At 37.0% G+C, this 15,759-nt stretch overlaps 1 protein-coding gene across 3 annotated transcripts; it reads right to left on the bottom strand.

Moving 5' to 3' along the window:
* Positions 1-7,786: 7,786 nt before the first annotated feature.
* On the bottom strand, positions 7,787-15,042 carry LOC110711624 (putative disease resistance RPP13-like protein 1). 3 transcript variants are annotated; one of them, XM_021890036.1, is made up of 5 exons: positions 13,971-15,042; positions 9,064-11,884; positions 8,863-8,929; positions 8,747-8,775; positions 7,787-7,798 (listed from the first exon to the last, which is right to left on the bottom strand). In XM_021890036.1, the coding sequence occupies exon 2, from the start codon at positions 11,547-11,549 to the stop codon at positions 9,228-9,230; it is 2,322 nt and encodes a 773-aa protein (XP_021745728.1). In that variant the 5' UTR covers positions 11,550-11,884; positions 13,971-15,042; the 3' UTR covers positions 7,787-7,798; positions 8,747-8,775; positions 8,863-8,929; positions 9,064-9,227. The 3 variants fall into 3 exon arrangements, with proteins under 3 accessions (XP_021745728.1, XP_021745730.1, XP_021745729.1); XM_021890037.1 differs by lacking the exon at positions 7,787-7,798 and having other exon boundaries at positions 8,672-8,775; XM_021890038.1 differs by lacking the exons at positions 8,747-8,775; positions 8,863-8,929.
* Positions 15,043-15,759: the final 717 nt, after the last annotated feature.

Genomic DNA, 15,759 nt, shown 5'->3' with positions numbered 1-15,759 from the left:
AAATGTAGTAGTGTCTGGTTTCTCTAGGGGAGAACTGATCAGGAAGTGCAATTAATTGCTAAGTCTGGTCTAGCAATCAGAAAGCACGTGTGTTTTGGCTTCTCTAGGTGAGAGTAATTATTTCTGAATGCCCCTTTAATGAGGATTAATAAATGTATTTATAGTCTTGGGAAGCGTGCCAATCCTAGGTTTAGGTCAACCTAGGCCTGATTGGGCTTCTTCCGGATATTGGGCCTAGATGGCCGTTTTAGCTGGCAGAAATCATGCCACGTGGCGTGACACGATTGGTCCAAGGTGGACCGATCACTACTTGACACGTGGCAGGCTATAATTGGTCCATGTGGCGGACACATGCATGGCAGGGCCTGATTGGTCCACGTGGCAAACCGTGATTGGGCGGGGAAAAATCCCCCAATCACATTTCATTCCAATAATAATGAACGAATAATAAAATAGTGCATTCCACATATTCATGTACCTTTGCCTCTAAGCTCGTCTTGCAAGTTATGGCATATATAATACTTACAAGAAAAATCAATACACATTTCTCATACACGAATCAAACCAAACATCACAATCAATCAAACTCACTACCAAACACTTTCGACCAATCCACAAGTTTCCTAACATGATTCTAAGTTTCCAAGACCTTATGCATGCTCCTAGAGTCGAGGTTTTCGTATCCTTGTATGTACCTTGAGTACACGAGTTGGTTGGCCACTTTAAAACTAGAAGTCACCTTCTACGAAGTCCTCTCCTAAACAAAACAACAGTAGTTCAATCAATACCCAAGCAATATGATTTACAGCAATACTAACTTACTTTAAAAACCCCTTAAACCATTGAAATAATGCTTTTAAATTACTCACAATAGTCAAAGTTAACAATTCAATAGTTCAACTATAAGCTTATATGTTAAAATCATGAAAATATAGCTTATAACATAAAATTCCAGCAACTTTAAAGTAAGGATTATAATCTGAAAATTTAGTTTAAGAATATAAAACAACCTCATAAACATATCTACTTGAAATAATCATTATATAGTAGGTTAGTATGTTAAAAACCTAAAAACCCATCATAAAACCATGATTTAAACCTTTAAAACCAAGATTAAAAATCTGAAAGTTTAATTTAATAGTAGAATGTATGAATACAACAATCTAAACTTGAAATATATAATTAGAATTCAATTAGTTTCATAAAAACTCAACTAAACCTTCAAAATTCAATTAAACAACACTTTAAAACCTTCCTTTTTGCTAGAATTAAAAGCTTATATATTATTCTTAAAATTTCCTACATAAAAACATTAAAAATACATACTTATTCATAAAATTACAGCAAGTTTAAAGCTTTATAAAAATCTGAAAATTTATTTTAAACATTAAACCTTCGTTAAAAATCAAAAACTGCCCGAAAACCATATTTAGAGGCTGATTAGAGCGTCGTTTACACACGAAAAACACTATTTGTTTGCAAAAATCAGACGAGTTAGAGTCAAAACGTGATTAAAACATAATTAAGAGAAATTACGAACGGAATTCAGAAATTAATTATGAAAAATTTAGAACTTGCTGTTAAATTAAACATCATCATAATCATAGCAAAATCACAACAAAATCATGCTCAAATTGAATAACTTTAGCAACACGTTTTTAAGCCCTAAAACCATGAAAATCAAGTTTTAAACCCTAATTTCTTAATTAATAAAATCTGAAAATTAATTATATGCTTAATATATTATAAACTCAATAGATTTGCAATCCTTCACAATGTATATATATAATCAAATCATGATAGCAAAAATCATAGAAAGTTTAAATATTTAAAGCATGAGTATTGAAAAGAAAGGGAGGAAGATTGATGGGCTACTAAACCAATGGTGGTCTCGACTAGATACGGTGGCAGCAGGTGGCAAATTCCGGCTGAGGGCAGGCGGCAGTGAGGCGGAGCAGCGGCAGAAGCAGCAGCAAAGGAGAAGTTTTTTTTTTTTTTTTTTGTGTTTGATCGTGAATGCAGTAGGACTGTAGGAGGGGTTTTGTTTTGTTTTTTTTTTTTTTTTTTTTACGTGAGATTAGAGGGGGAAATAAGGGTTTTAGTTTTTCTAGTTCTAATAAAACTAGGATTAAGGTTTGGGCTTAAAGTAAGTGGGTTTTAGGTAAAAGAATGAGTTTAGTAATTTATGGGAATATGCATGATTACAATATGGGTAGGGTAATAATTTAATGAAATAGTTTTATTAGTTTTATAAACATTAAATTTATTTGCTTAAATCATAGTAAAATAATTTATGTAAATAAATAACTATAATCAAATATTTACAAAAATATGTTAAAATATAATTTTAAATTTCACAAAATTACGGGGGATTACACGTTTACCCTAAGCATTGCCTGCAAGGGTACAGGCGGGAAAGAAATGAATTAGTCGGCATCCTGATAAAAACAAGCACTTAAAGAAATGACGGTGACAAGTTACCTCAGCCAGTACGGCGGTGATGCGTTCCAGGTTAACTTGGTGCAGCCCAGGAATTAACTCCTTTTCGGACCGGGAGATAGTTCTCAGCATCCGTTTGGAATACTGCTGGACGTTCGACCATCTTGGAGAGGCATCTACACCGTAAGAAGGATGTGGTGAGATAGCAGCATAAGCGGCACCTATATTATGTCGGCTGTTGGACGAATCCCTTGACTAGGTAGGCTGAGATTTAACTCGCATATGCCCAAGCGGTCATGGGAGTTCAAAGCAGTAAGTCATACCTTGAGGTTCTGGCTGAGGGGTCTCGCCACCCCCAGCCGCTGCAGAACCGGATGCAGCGTCGAGTGGCACGCCACTCTTCAGCGCCTTAGGGACCCCGACTCTTTGCCGACCAAGTCGGCGTTTAGGCTAAGATCTTTTAGGCTTTTGCCTCCAGAGGTTGGTCGGTCTTGTCTAAGCGGCAAGGAAGATGCCGTTTGGGTTGCCTGAGCCTTCCTAACTTTAGAAGCACCTTTTGCAGATTCCTCAGGCTTCCGCTTGATCATCTTTGTGATGGACCTTGGAATGTTCTTGCTTCCATTTTGAAAGTGGAACATATGGGTTATAGCCGGTGAAATGTCGTCTGAAGACTATGAATATGTTTACACAAGTTGAAGGATACAAGCGGAGCTTACCCCATCATTTTTGGCCGCTAGCTGGGCTTTTTTCTTTTCAAGCTGATCTTTCCGGATCTGGGATGCCGATCTAGCAGGCGCCTTCGCAGTGTCAATCATTTTTAAAGCTTTTTCTGCAAAAAGGAACCGGTTGGTTAGACACAAAACAATAGGGGCGACATCAAAACACCGGTTAAATGGTCAACGTACGTCTCTCAAACATGGTACTAAGACCACAAGCGGAGAGGAACGCCTCGTCTTTGAGCCAATCCAGATGAGGTACCTAATTTTTGGGTACAATTATTTCTGTGCCACCATCTAGAGGCATGGAGGTTTTCTTAAAGTTTTTTTTCTCCGGCTCTATTATCTGTGACCAAGCCTCCTCGGGGATATGCGGAAGGGCGCACCTCTTCCTCAAGAGAGTCGGCTTCTTATTATACCGGCGGAGGAAATGATTTTGACGTCTGGTTGGAGAAGAAACCAAGTAGAACTTGCTCTTCCTGTTGCTCCACTTAGACGGTTTATCCAGCATCATCATATACTTCGGTTGCATGGTCAAAGTATACAACGCCCTCCAACCGCCTCGAGCACGGCTTAAGTAATACACGTGTGCAAACGCCTTCAAGTTGGGCTTTATGTTTTGCATCTCGCAGGCGGCGATATAGCAAAGAATGTTCACCCACGAATTGGGGGTGAGTTGCCATACGCCTATCTCATCATAGCCCCTTATAATAGCTTTAATTCCTTCATGAAGGGGAAAGCGGAGGCCGACTCTGAATGCCGCCTCATAGAATCCAAAATAATTATCAGCATGTTCAATCTCATCCTCCCAGACAACTGTTGCCTCTGCAGGCGGCACAATTATTTCCCACCTATCCCCAATTGGGAATTTGTCTACGAAGGCTAGAAAGCTTGCTTCCAAGGTAATTCTATCCCTAGCGGACATATGCGCCTCAGTCGGGTTGTTCTTAGATGGCCACGAGGACGCCTCATCCTCCTCACAGTCGACATCCGCCTGCAGTGAGCTTGACTCCTCAGAGTCGGATTGTTGGACGGCCTATTCGCCATCTTCGTGATCAAATTCATCCAAAATGTTGTCACTTGGAGCGGTGGGTCATGTTCTCTATTAGTCGGCGCCTCAGCTGAGCCGTCTGACCTATAATCTGGGTCAGGTGTCGTCCACATCGTCCAAGCCATATTGTCGTGCACATGCACAAAGACGGTCGAATTTGGGGAAGAGCAAGGGTGGTCCAAGCACCCATAAACGGCACCCCCAGTCCAAGACTCGGCCGTTCCAAGAGACCGTTGAATACTGTCCTATGTGTCGTGTGTGTTGTGGGTGAATCCATTATTCAATGCGATATATACAAACGGTTAAAAGCTTGAAAGAGCTGAGAAGAGGTGAGACGGTTACCTTGAAGGTTGTAGCAAAGCAGTCTCAAGCGTTGACCGATTGTGTCAAACGGAAGTAACAGACAGAAACTTTGTGAAGATAAATGCAGGCGGATACCAGAGTCTCTCTCTCTAAAAAACTTCTCTCTTTCTTTCTCTAGACTTTTTAAAGGGTCAAAGATGAGGGGAGAAGGGGGGTAAAAGTCTATTTATAAAAGGGGTAAATTTAGGGGCATCCCTGTAATTTTCCCAGAAGGTGAACAGTTAAAGACCATTCACTAATGCCAAGTGACATGTGTTACAGGCACCATGTGGCACGCCATGTCACCCCTGTGAGGGGTAAATAATTTGGTAAAAATACCCATGTTACGTGGCCCAATCAGAATGGGATACGTGTCATCCCAAGAAAGGTCCAAAAAAAGTCACTCACCAGTTGAAACGTGGCACCCCCAATCAGCAAGGAAAAAGACGGCCTTCAAGGCCTAATTCTCGAGAAAGCCGTAAAACGGCGCAGCCCACCAACTCTAGGTCAGAATGACCTAGATAAGGGCACATGTACCCATGATCCTATAAATAGGGAGATTCCCCCCATTTTGGGACACGTTCATTCTTACACACAATCAATTCTCTCACATCAGAGAAAACACCTGATCTCGGGATCTGGGAAGATCTACTTTTACTTTCCGGACTTTTTACATCACTCCGAACACTTTCTAACTTGATCGTCGGAGGCAGAACTCCGAACACCCCGGAGCTTCCGTTGTTTTGCAGGTACAACCAGCGGGAAATCAGTCTTAATGACGTAACTCTCCCGAGGGACAGAAAAAACCACAAAACATTTGGGATACATATATAAAAAATTACTATAGGTTTTTTTTTTTTTTTTGAAAGATACTATAGGTTTTATTTTATGTATGAGCAAATAAAAGAAATTAGATTATTTTTTGTTATTACAGATTGTTGTTGAATGTGTATAAAGTTAAACATTAAATTTTCAAGTTTATGAATATGGTTAAGTCTTTTTAACAAAACATTATAGACATAAGATGTGTTATTGGAGTAGTGTTTAAAGTTAAAAAAAAAATGAGCATGAGGTCATCATGGGTTCGATTATTAATGTTAAATAGGTCATGAGCTTTATGAGAAATAATAGAATACTTTTAGAACAACTTTTACCTAAAAAAAATTAGTGTATTAAAAAACAAACTAAATATGCTTTTAACGGTGTAAAATACATTTTCAGTAATACTTACTAGTAAATATATTTTTTTTTTCTCGATCCATATGAATAGATTATGTCGTCAAATAGGTGGACCCCACACAACTACTTCTCTTCTTCCTTTCGCCCTCCTCCTTTCTCTCTTCTTCCTTTCTCCCTCCTTTTCTCTCTTTTTTTATGTACTTTTACTCTTTTTTAATATTAAACATAAATAGTACAGAGTAATATTACAATTATAACCTACTAACATTCAACCAATGCCTAATAATTAGGCATTAGGACTTCCTCAGATCCTCGCTATATCTCTACTATCTACGCTGTGGGCGTCCTGTATTTCATTTATATTGACTTTCCTAATATCAAAAGCAGTTAACTTCTTTTTGATTTAATGTCATCAACAATCCGCTTGATCTCCCTCTTCGGCTGGTCAACTTTGAGTAAAGCTTTAACTAAGTTCGTTAAGTTAGTTAGTATGGAGATACTCTTTCCTTCCAGATTTATAGTTTTCATATAAACCTCAAAATAAATTCATTAGCTGCATCTCCTGAGTGAATTCCCCCAAACATGTAGCTAGATGTTCATACTAAACAAGTGAATATTTGCTCTTAATTGGATAGAGTAAAGTATTCTCTAATTGCAACACCTCCCGTGAACCTGTTTAGGCGCTCTAGTAGATAATGAGCAGACATTTTAGGAAATAATACGAGTGTATATCTTACAATAGCAGATGAATGTCATGAGGATTACCTTCTAGGAAGGATATTTTCATGCACTCTAACAATACTTGTTACAACATTAATAAATACGCAGTGTTAGCATAAAATAAAAAATAAAAAAAATAAATAAAAATATATATATATATATATATATATATATATATATATATATATATATATATATATATATATATATATATATATATATATATATATATACATACATACGCGGTGAAACTCCAACATAAGAAAAATGCATGTAGTATCTCCAACAGAATACTTGTTCAATTGCTGCAAAGAATCCCCAAAGCAAAGATGTATGGCTCTTCTGTCCAATTTAGGAGCTTCACCTATTTTTGTCAAAAGGGAGGCTCGGTTGATTTGGAAAAGTTTTGACAATGAATTAAGGGATGCTATATGGCTTGAGACTCTTCAATTAAGAGAAATAATCTTCATCAGTTGCGAGCCAGGACAATGAAGGTTGCCAATCAAGCTAGCTGCTACATACCATTGTGTAGGGATCGGAAGAGGTCACTACGACTCTCACAAAATCACCAACTCAAGACAATCAACCAATAATTCAAACAAATCAACCCAAATTATTTCACAACTAAATAACCACACACAATATCAGCAATAATACAGTAGCAAAATAGCAATAGCACCAACAATACTAGGAAGAAAAGATAATAATCAACACACTAGACTTTTACGTGGAAAACCCCTTCGATGTGAAGGATAAAAAACCACGGGACCGTTAAGGAGTCCACCCTAACTTCTCTTATTGATAATTGAGGGTAAAATAAACCCAAATCAGTCTACAAAAGGTTTATACACCCACCAACAACAACAAACAACAAGAGATGAAAAATAGAGAACAAGAGGAGTAGAAATCACCCAAAAACAGCACTTCTGTCCAAGGACGATTATGACCAAAACAGAGCTCAAACGACGATCTCCACCGTCAAAAATGAAGCCCTTGATGTCAGGAACAAGCTGTCAAAATTTGAGGATGATCCAACGGTTGAATTTCCGGCAACAGCCAGATCTGTAAAGGCTGTCCAGAAAAACCGAGAATGAAACTCTCTCTATTTCTCTCTTTTGTGTGTTCTAATTTTTGTGAATGAATCCTCTCATCACTTCACTTGGCTGCTGCCCTAATCTCACAAACATTTTTTACCCCAAAGCTTTCTAAGAAAGCCACCAAAAAAAAATAAGCCCAAAAGAACTTACTACTAACTAGTAAAAATGTAATAAAAATTGACCAAGTAAAAAGAGCCAAATACAAAAAACATTTTACCACCAATTGGGCTGAACCCATAACACATTGCACATCTCTTGGACACATAAAGAAAACAGGAAAGTGACCAGTTAGCACATATTGTTTTTTCTTAATATTTAGGAACTAGAAATAAAAAAAATATTGAAAGTAATCAAACTAAAGGCAACTTCCGGATTGTAACTCAACTAATCTCAAATTTCATTACATAATACATATTCAGTAAATTACAAAACTCTCAAAAGTAAAGTAAAACAAACAATTCACTCGCACTTTGATAGCTCGAGTATGTATTAATTGTATGATAAAATGAAGGCTGTAGCAACTCAACTCAGCATATCAATACATTGCCAATGAAGATCAATCACACAACAAGAAACAACCGAATAACAGAAGAATATGTCTTACGGATTATTCATACAGTTCAAAATTGTCCGTTTAACAACCTTAACTAGGCAGTTCGTAGCTAGATACACAGCTAATAAAACTGCTAATACTGGCTACTCCTAACAAAATTCTTATAACAGTAGTCCAAGCCAAGCCAACCAACAAACTAAAGTGTTAATACTATCTTTATACTTATTTAGGCATTCGGGTCCATAGCTACTGCATTTGGAAATCTTGGGGAAAAAAGTGGGGGACAAGCAACTTATTGTTTTAAAATAGATCATTGAACTATAAAAAGAATCATCTTGGGAGGATCAAGCCCCCGTCGACCTGAACCAAGATCCATCCCTGAGCCCAACCAACAGACAGCTCAGGCAATAATCTAGGCACAGGAATAATGTATTTAGAAATATCTAAGTCCGACACTCTGACCTCAACAAATATAAAAATGAGCTAATCATGACTGATGTTGAATCATTAATCGATTTCAGTCATCAATACAACTAGTCTTTGCATGCACGAACGAGATATGAATTAAATTAGATGCACTCAATGCCTTACTTCTTTGTATAACATTTCATAGACTATTATGTAGAAAATAAGAAAGACATCAATATACCTGGTCTTAGTTTATTTACTCTGCTTCTCCTGCAAAATTAGGGAGAAGTAAAAATTTAAGGACCGACATTATCCTATCGTTTTAACTACTATGAATCAAATTTGAAAAAAAATAACCTGTGTGCTAATCCCTCAAAATGAGTCGGCTAAATGCTCCAATGTTGTCCTTGACAAGTAGATATCCCTGAATCAATTTGCTTTAGTAAGACTAGGCTGAAGTTTGGTCATTTAGTTCAACAAAAAAAGTAAAAGGTTGAAGGTATGTAGCAACATTTATATTCTATACACAAGTAATATTGCAACTAGAATAATACCAACCTGGTAAACAACGTTTTGATGTCGCCGAGCAGGTTGTGTTGGGACATTATTGGCACCTGATGTTGGGATCCTTGTGTCATCAATCTCTACATATGGAACACAATCTACCTTCTCCCAATCTTCTCCTTCAGCAACACATCGATCTTTGAGTAAATCACTCTCTCTTATCTTGATCTCATTGCTGGACAACGTTCAATCTTTAATTCAACTAAAGAGGTTAGATTCTTGAGTGAAGGCAAGTTGATGAACTCAGGACAATTTTCAATTTTGAGAATTCGAAGGCGAGGCATGTCATTTGCTTCCAATCCTCTCCAATTCCGGAGTTGCACCAACTTCTTGAACGTCAGTGATTCCAATGATGGAAAATAGACGTCCCTAGTAACACTGGATGTTCCACAAAAGCGGCGATCCACAGCTGTTACACCGGCAAATTCTTCAATGACAAGAGTCTTAAGAGTTTGAAGCTCACCAAGTGCTGGGAAGATCTCACATGATGGACATTTCATCAAATGTATCTTTTGGAGGCTTCGCGATGGATCACAAATCCATTCTGGAAACAACTTGCCACTGTAGTTTATTATTTGCAACTCTCTCAAACAAACATGAGGTTCTAGGCCTGCGAGTACATCTTCAGCAACAGTTGCATCCACCAATCTCATCCATTGCAATTCTATCTTCTCTAGCAACAACTTGTTGCAAAGCATTGCCTCCTCTGCCATAGATCGATTTTGGACATATTCGAGAAATCGAATGCAAATTGACTCTTTAAGACAATTCATATTCTTCAACTCTGAAATACAGTATCCTTCAAGACTATCACCCACAATGAACAGAGGGAGGGTCTGAAGGCTACGAAGGTTTCCAATGTGGGATGGTAGATGAAGACGAATTATGTCACTTAATTCCCAATCAAGACACAACATATTAGTCAGTTTTTGAAATTGTTGTGGCAAATGGAAAAGTTGTAAAGTGTTTGTGAGACTGAGGAATTGCAAGTTGGAAAGTTTACAGAGTGTTTCAGGTAATTTGTTTATGGGAGTAAAAGAAATATCAAGGTTTCGTAGACGTTTCAACCTATGTATGGAGTCTGGAAGCTCTGTAATATCGGTTTTCTTCAGTTGCAGTACACGAAGGCGCACTAGTGCCTTGAAAAGCTGGCGAGGCACAGGACCAATCCTTCTATCATTGAGGGAAAGAAAAGTCCTCAAACGTTTGAATTTCTCAAGTTTAGTCCATGTTGTAAGTTGAATATTGCCGCACAACAAAGACAAGTGACGAACATTTTCAATCTTTGAGGAATCACTTAGAGATGACACACCTTCTTCAAGCCGCAAACATATCTTCGAAGCATCCAGTTGAGAAAATATGTGGCTGAATTTGTGCAGCTCATATATTGGTTTTCCAGAGTGGTTTACAACTCCATTTTCCAAATGTTGAAGTATTGACATGCCTTGTAAATCACTAAAATATTCTTTGCCTTTATCCAGCTGAATAACCCCTTCTGCTACCAAAAGATGAATCAAATCATCCATATTGAAAGAGTACTTATGAGGAAAGAGTGAGAAATAAGCAAGACACCTCTTCAATTGAGGTTGCATAGTTTGATAGCTCAACCTCAAGGTTGAAACAATATCCCTTTTTACATCAGACATATCTCGCAACTCCTTGTTCAACCTCTTTGCCCATTCATTTATGTTATCTTGACCTAGGACCATCCCAAGAGTTCTAGCAAGCAGAGGCAAGCCTTCACACTTTGTTGCCAGGGTGTCAGCAATTGCTGTTAAATGCAATTCAGGCAAATCCTTATTCAGCATGAGTGCATTATTCACAATGACCTGTGTGCACTTTTCCTTTGACAAACGCTTCAAGTAATATGCAGCTGTACGAGTTATTTGTGAAACTCGCGGATTGAAAGTAGTGATGAGAATCTTAATCTCTGTGTATGTAGACCGTTGTGTTGTAATGTGACCCCAGAAGTCATTCCACTCAGTGAGTTGTATATCAAGCAAATTGTCGAATAAGATCAACAACCTTTGATTTTGTTTATTGAGGATCCCATTGTTGCCAGTAATTGATCCTTGTTGCTCAGTTGCTTCTTTGGATTCAAAACATCCCTCAACCAAATAAACTCGTACTATATGGCAAAATTGCTCTGAAATTCTTTTGTCAGCCAAGATGGCTTTGGCAAGCATTGTCTTTCCAAGTCCGTCCATACCTATGATGGATACTCCATTATGTTCAGAATCAACTGACGAGGTCAGCTTCTGGATGATATCCGTAATGTCGTTTTCCCTTCCAATTAAAGGCAGTAGTGACGACTTCATATTAGATTCACCATTACGAAATGTATTTTGAGCTTTGGTTTGGCCAATAAGCTCAATGATGGACTTCACTTCTTCAAATACTCTGTCTAGTTTTCTTTGTAGCTCCTGAATCTCAGATGGCCAATCAAACCTTTTTGGATGCTTAAACATAGAATTAAGCATTGGTTTCTTGGAAGAAGAGTTCTGAGCGACAGCATCGAGTATATCTTCAATCAAATCTTCTGCATCTAAGCAAAGAACAGCTACAGTGTCAAGTCGATCTTGCAAGCAAAGTCGAATGCTATCATCCAATTGGAAGTTGTTTCTAGCATTTTCACTGCTTCCTCACCCCTTTGGAATTTCTTGTATTCAACTTGAATGACACCAATCAGTTTAATTAAGTTCTGAAGTAAACTTGAAGCAAAGGCAGATTGAAATGCAGCTTCCATTGTAGCTTAAATTGAAAATATATATGGTGGTGTACACTCAGCTCCTTTCTCATATGGATGGGCTCCTTCCTGGGGTGAAAATTGAAGTTCAGTCGCATTATAGCTTGAACATTGTGATAAAACTAAGATGAAATTAAATGCCAAAATTAGAGTTCAAAACTACTCCCTCCCTTTTATTTAGTTGTAACGGTTTGACATGTACATTAATGATTTATATATAAGAATAAAAATATAATTAGGCTTTATTCTCTTCCTCTTTAAACGTTAACATTTAGTAAAAAAATAAAAAATCAATTTAGTAAAAATAAGTTCAGTTAATAAAAATAAATTCAGTTAAATAAAAATAATTTTTAATCCGTAAAAGATCATTAACTTTAAAAAACAAATTTAACAAAGAATTAGTAAAATCACAAATTATTATAGGTGGTAGTTATCATGGGTTACTTCGTTAGTGTTATAGGGTTTACACGGGTTGTTAGTGTTACAAGGATTACTCAAATCTGTGTTTTAAGGGTGGTCACTTGGACAATATTATAAGGGTTACTTTATTCTCTTTTACAAGCGGCCACATGATGTGGCCAGCCGCACACAAAACGCGCAGTATTAAAATTAAGTTTTAATCACTAAAAATAATTTTTATTGCAATAAAATAATTCCAATTCAGCAAAAATTAGTAATTTTAAAAAACAAATATAATATTCATTAAATCTTAATCGTTCAGTTTAAAAATTATGGTTGTCATTTTTCAAACGACAACCATAGAATCATCCTAAATATTCCTTTATATTCTATAATTTCCTCCCCTTTTCCATTTTTTATTCAATTTTTTTTTTTGGCTTTTAATAGTGTCCAAAAAATATTTGTAACAAAAAAAATAAAAACAATACATTAAAGTCAAAAGAAATAAGAATAATCATGTATTCATGTGTACAATAGATGTTTATTCAAAAAAATAAACTATGCTTTATTGTTTATTTTATAATAAAAGTAACCTCTTTTTTTTTTAGGAAATATAATAAAAGTAAATTCTATTTATATTGGGTAAATTTTATTTTATTTATTTATTTTTGAAATTGAAATTTTATTTATTTTGGATAACTTTTTTAGTGGATTTACAATATTTATTATGCACCCGACTTTTTTAAAAGTTTGTATCATTGTATTCCCCTTAAAACTTTATGTTCTTCACAAGAATGTTAATGTTATTTATACGATGGAGCAATTTTCTAAATTCTTCTCAATGTACTCCCTCCGTCCCTTTATTAGATGGCTATTTCTAGTATTTATTACTTACATAATAAAGAAAAGTATGCATCTAATTAAGGGACAGAAGGAGTATAAAAATAGCATAATCTTGTTGGGTTTTATTTTATTATTTTTTTTTTTTTGAAACAAACCCACACAGGGCTACTTAATTAAACGAAACTGAAGAAGCAAGTTGTTAGGTTGCAAGTGTGAGTTGTTGTCCCACATGGAAAAATTAAACAAAAAACCACTACTTTATAACCTAAGTGGGCTACTCCTCCTGTTATCATATGATTTTGGGATGGAACCTTATTTGGGCTTATGTGTAGGCTTTTCTCTCCTCCTTGCCTCTCCCTCGATTCCTAACACAAGTTCAACAATAACAAACATAATACGGAGTATTACACACTAACGAACATGCACACTTAAATTGGGAAGAACAACTTATTGGAGAGGATATCACTAAGAAGATTTTACTCCCTTCATCCCTGTTTGTTTGTCCAATTTAATTTTTTACGGTCTTCAATAAATAACATAGGATGAGAAAAATCTAACAAGATCTATAGAATTTTCATGAACATGAATTAAAAATTTAGTCCCAAATGTTTGCAAAAGAGGGAGGAAACAATTAGTGACGAAGGGAGCAACGGAAATATGTTTTAATTTAGGAGAGCAATTGTTACTTTATTAGTATATCTCTAACTCTCTGAGCCTCTAGCAGCAATAGCTAATGATACCAAAAGTGTTTAATTTTCAGAATATCTAAGTTTACTTGATTTGGGAAGATCAAGCTATTAGTGAACTAGTGTTTTTTATTTTTCTTTTATGTCCAAAGAATGTAGAAATTAATTGAAAGATTTGACACAATAGTAAATATCAATTTGAAATAGCGTCGAAGAAGTAGAAATACCTGGAATGAAAGAACTTTGGTGGGAGGTGTGGAGAAATGAGAGGAATTGAAGGAGAGATCTTGAACCCAGCGATCCTACTTCAGAGCTCATACCAATGCTTCAACTGCCATCATTGACTTATATTTTCAATACCAAAAGGGATTTTTTCATTCCAATTTTCTCCTGTATCATTCGCCTCATTTCTTACTTTGTGAGTTTTAAAATAACACTAGTTTTTGGTCTTTTTTTTTTTTTTTTTTTTTTTTTGGACGGGAGCTTTTGGTCTTAGTATAAACTACATTAGCTTAAATGGTTAAGGCCCTGTTTTTTTTTTTTTTTAGCTTTTGGGCAGAGCAGATTTCAGCTTTATTATTATTATTATTATTATTATTATTATTATTATTATTATTATTATTATTATTAAAAATAGACAAAGTCATACAACTTACAAAAAATTAGTGTGAAGCCGAGATATAATCTAGGCCCCCACTCCTCTAACTATACCAAATCCTACCCTAGTAAATATATGAGCAGCAGCACGGGCCCCAATGTCTTGCGTCACCGAGATCTTCTGAACCCGCTTCAGCAATGAAATAGTTCCTTCTCTAATTCCCCAAGTGAAGAAAAGGAGAAGGGAATGAAACCATAACCAATCGCCTGACAGCTAGATTCATATTTGACCCTCTTCCGATGAGCCGCATAAGCCACAACCCATCCAGGAATAAAGTCAGATAGCCCAAACTGTGTCAAAGGAGAAGACCCTATCAAGTCAACACAGACATCGCGACCACGTATATGGAATAAAGTAACACATTTGCAGATCTGAGGGCCCCGTCGTCCCCTCCAGACAACTCAATGTCAACCTCCTTTCTCGATGAAATCCCAAATCGATAGCAAACATCAACAAGGGTTTCCCGAACAACATTATGCAGATGCTTAATACCCACCATACCAGCACACTACACCGCGTGATCACCGAAAATATTCCAGAAAAAACCCTTGAACAAGCAGAGCATGACGTCGAGACAGAGAACAATGGAGCACCCAACCGGTAGCACAACACACATCGGTAAGTCTTTGCGTTCATCGTCTGACCCAACCCCGAAATAGGGACTGCCCGAAGCCAAGCAGAGGTGTGATCTCCCTGCTGCGATTTCCACAAGGTCGATTGTCGAAAAGATAAAGAAAAGGTGGATTCTGCAGAAGCAGTAACCTTTGTGAAACATATATCTGCCAATTTCTTCATGAGTTTCAAGGCAGCGACCTCACTAGGATTACTCAAAATGTCAGACTCCACCGTTTGATTAAACAAACCCAATGCATCTTCAAAAGCTCGACCAAGACCAACAATATCAGCATGACGTAGAAGCTTAGTCTGCAACCCAGCAGACTGTAATCCAGATGCAAGAAAAGCATAATGACGAACATCTCCTGCAAAAGAAACACCAAGTCCTCCAAATGCAAATGGCAAGGTGGCAAGCCGCCACTGCCAATCGCCAATCCCAGGCCCTGAAGTAGTAACAATACGCTCCAAGGAATATCGAAGGGCCCATCGAATGTGCGCTGAGCCGGTTGCAGCATCAGCTGGGGCTGTGATTCGAGATGCGGAGGGGGTGGCTATGCTGGTTGCAGCATGGCAGGTGGAGGATAGATGGGATGCAAGGACATCTGAAGCTAAGGCTCTTTTATGGGGCTTGAAGGTTGCAGTGGATTTTGGTTACAGGAAAGTGATTGTTTGGAGCTTGTGAACGCAATTTCAACACACGAGAAGGGAAGCAACAACTTTCACATTATATTGGATGATATTTA

The sequence above is a fragment of the Chenopodium quinoa genome, unplaced genomic scaffold (assembly GCF_001683475.1).
Source record: "Chenopodium quinoa cultivar QQ74 unplaced genomic scaffold, ASM168347v1, whole genome shotgun sequence".
Classification (NCBI taxonomy): Eukaryota; Viridiplantae; Streptophyta; class Magnoliopsida; order Caryophyllales; family Amaranthaceae; genus Chenopodium; species Chenopodium quinoa.
This window is presented reverse-complemented; position numbering and strand designations above follow the sequence as displayed.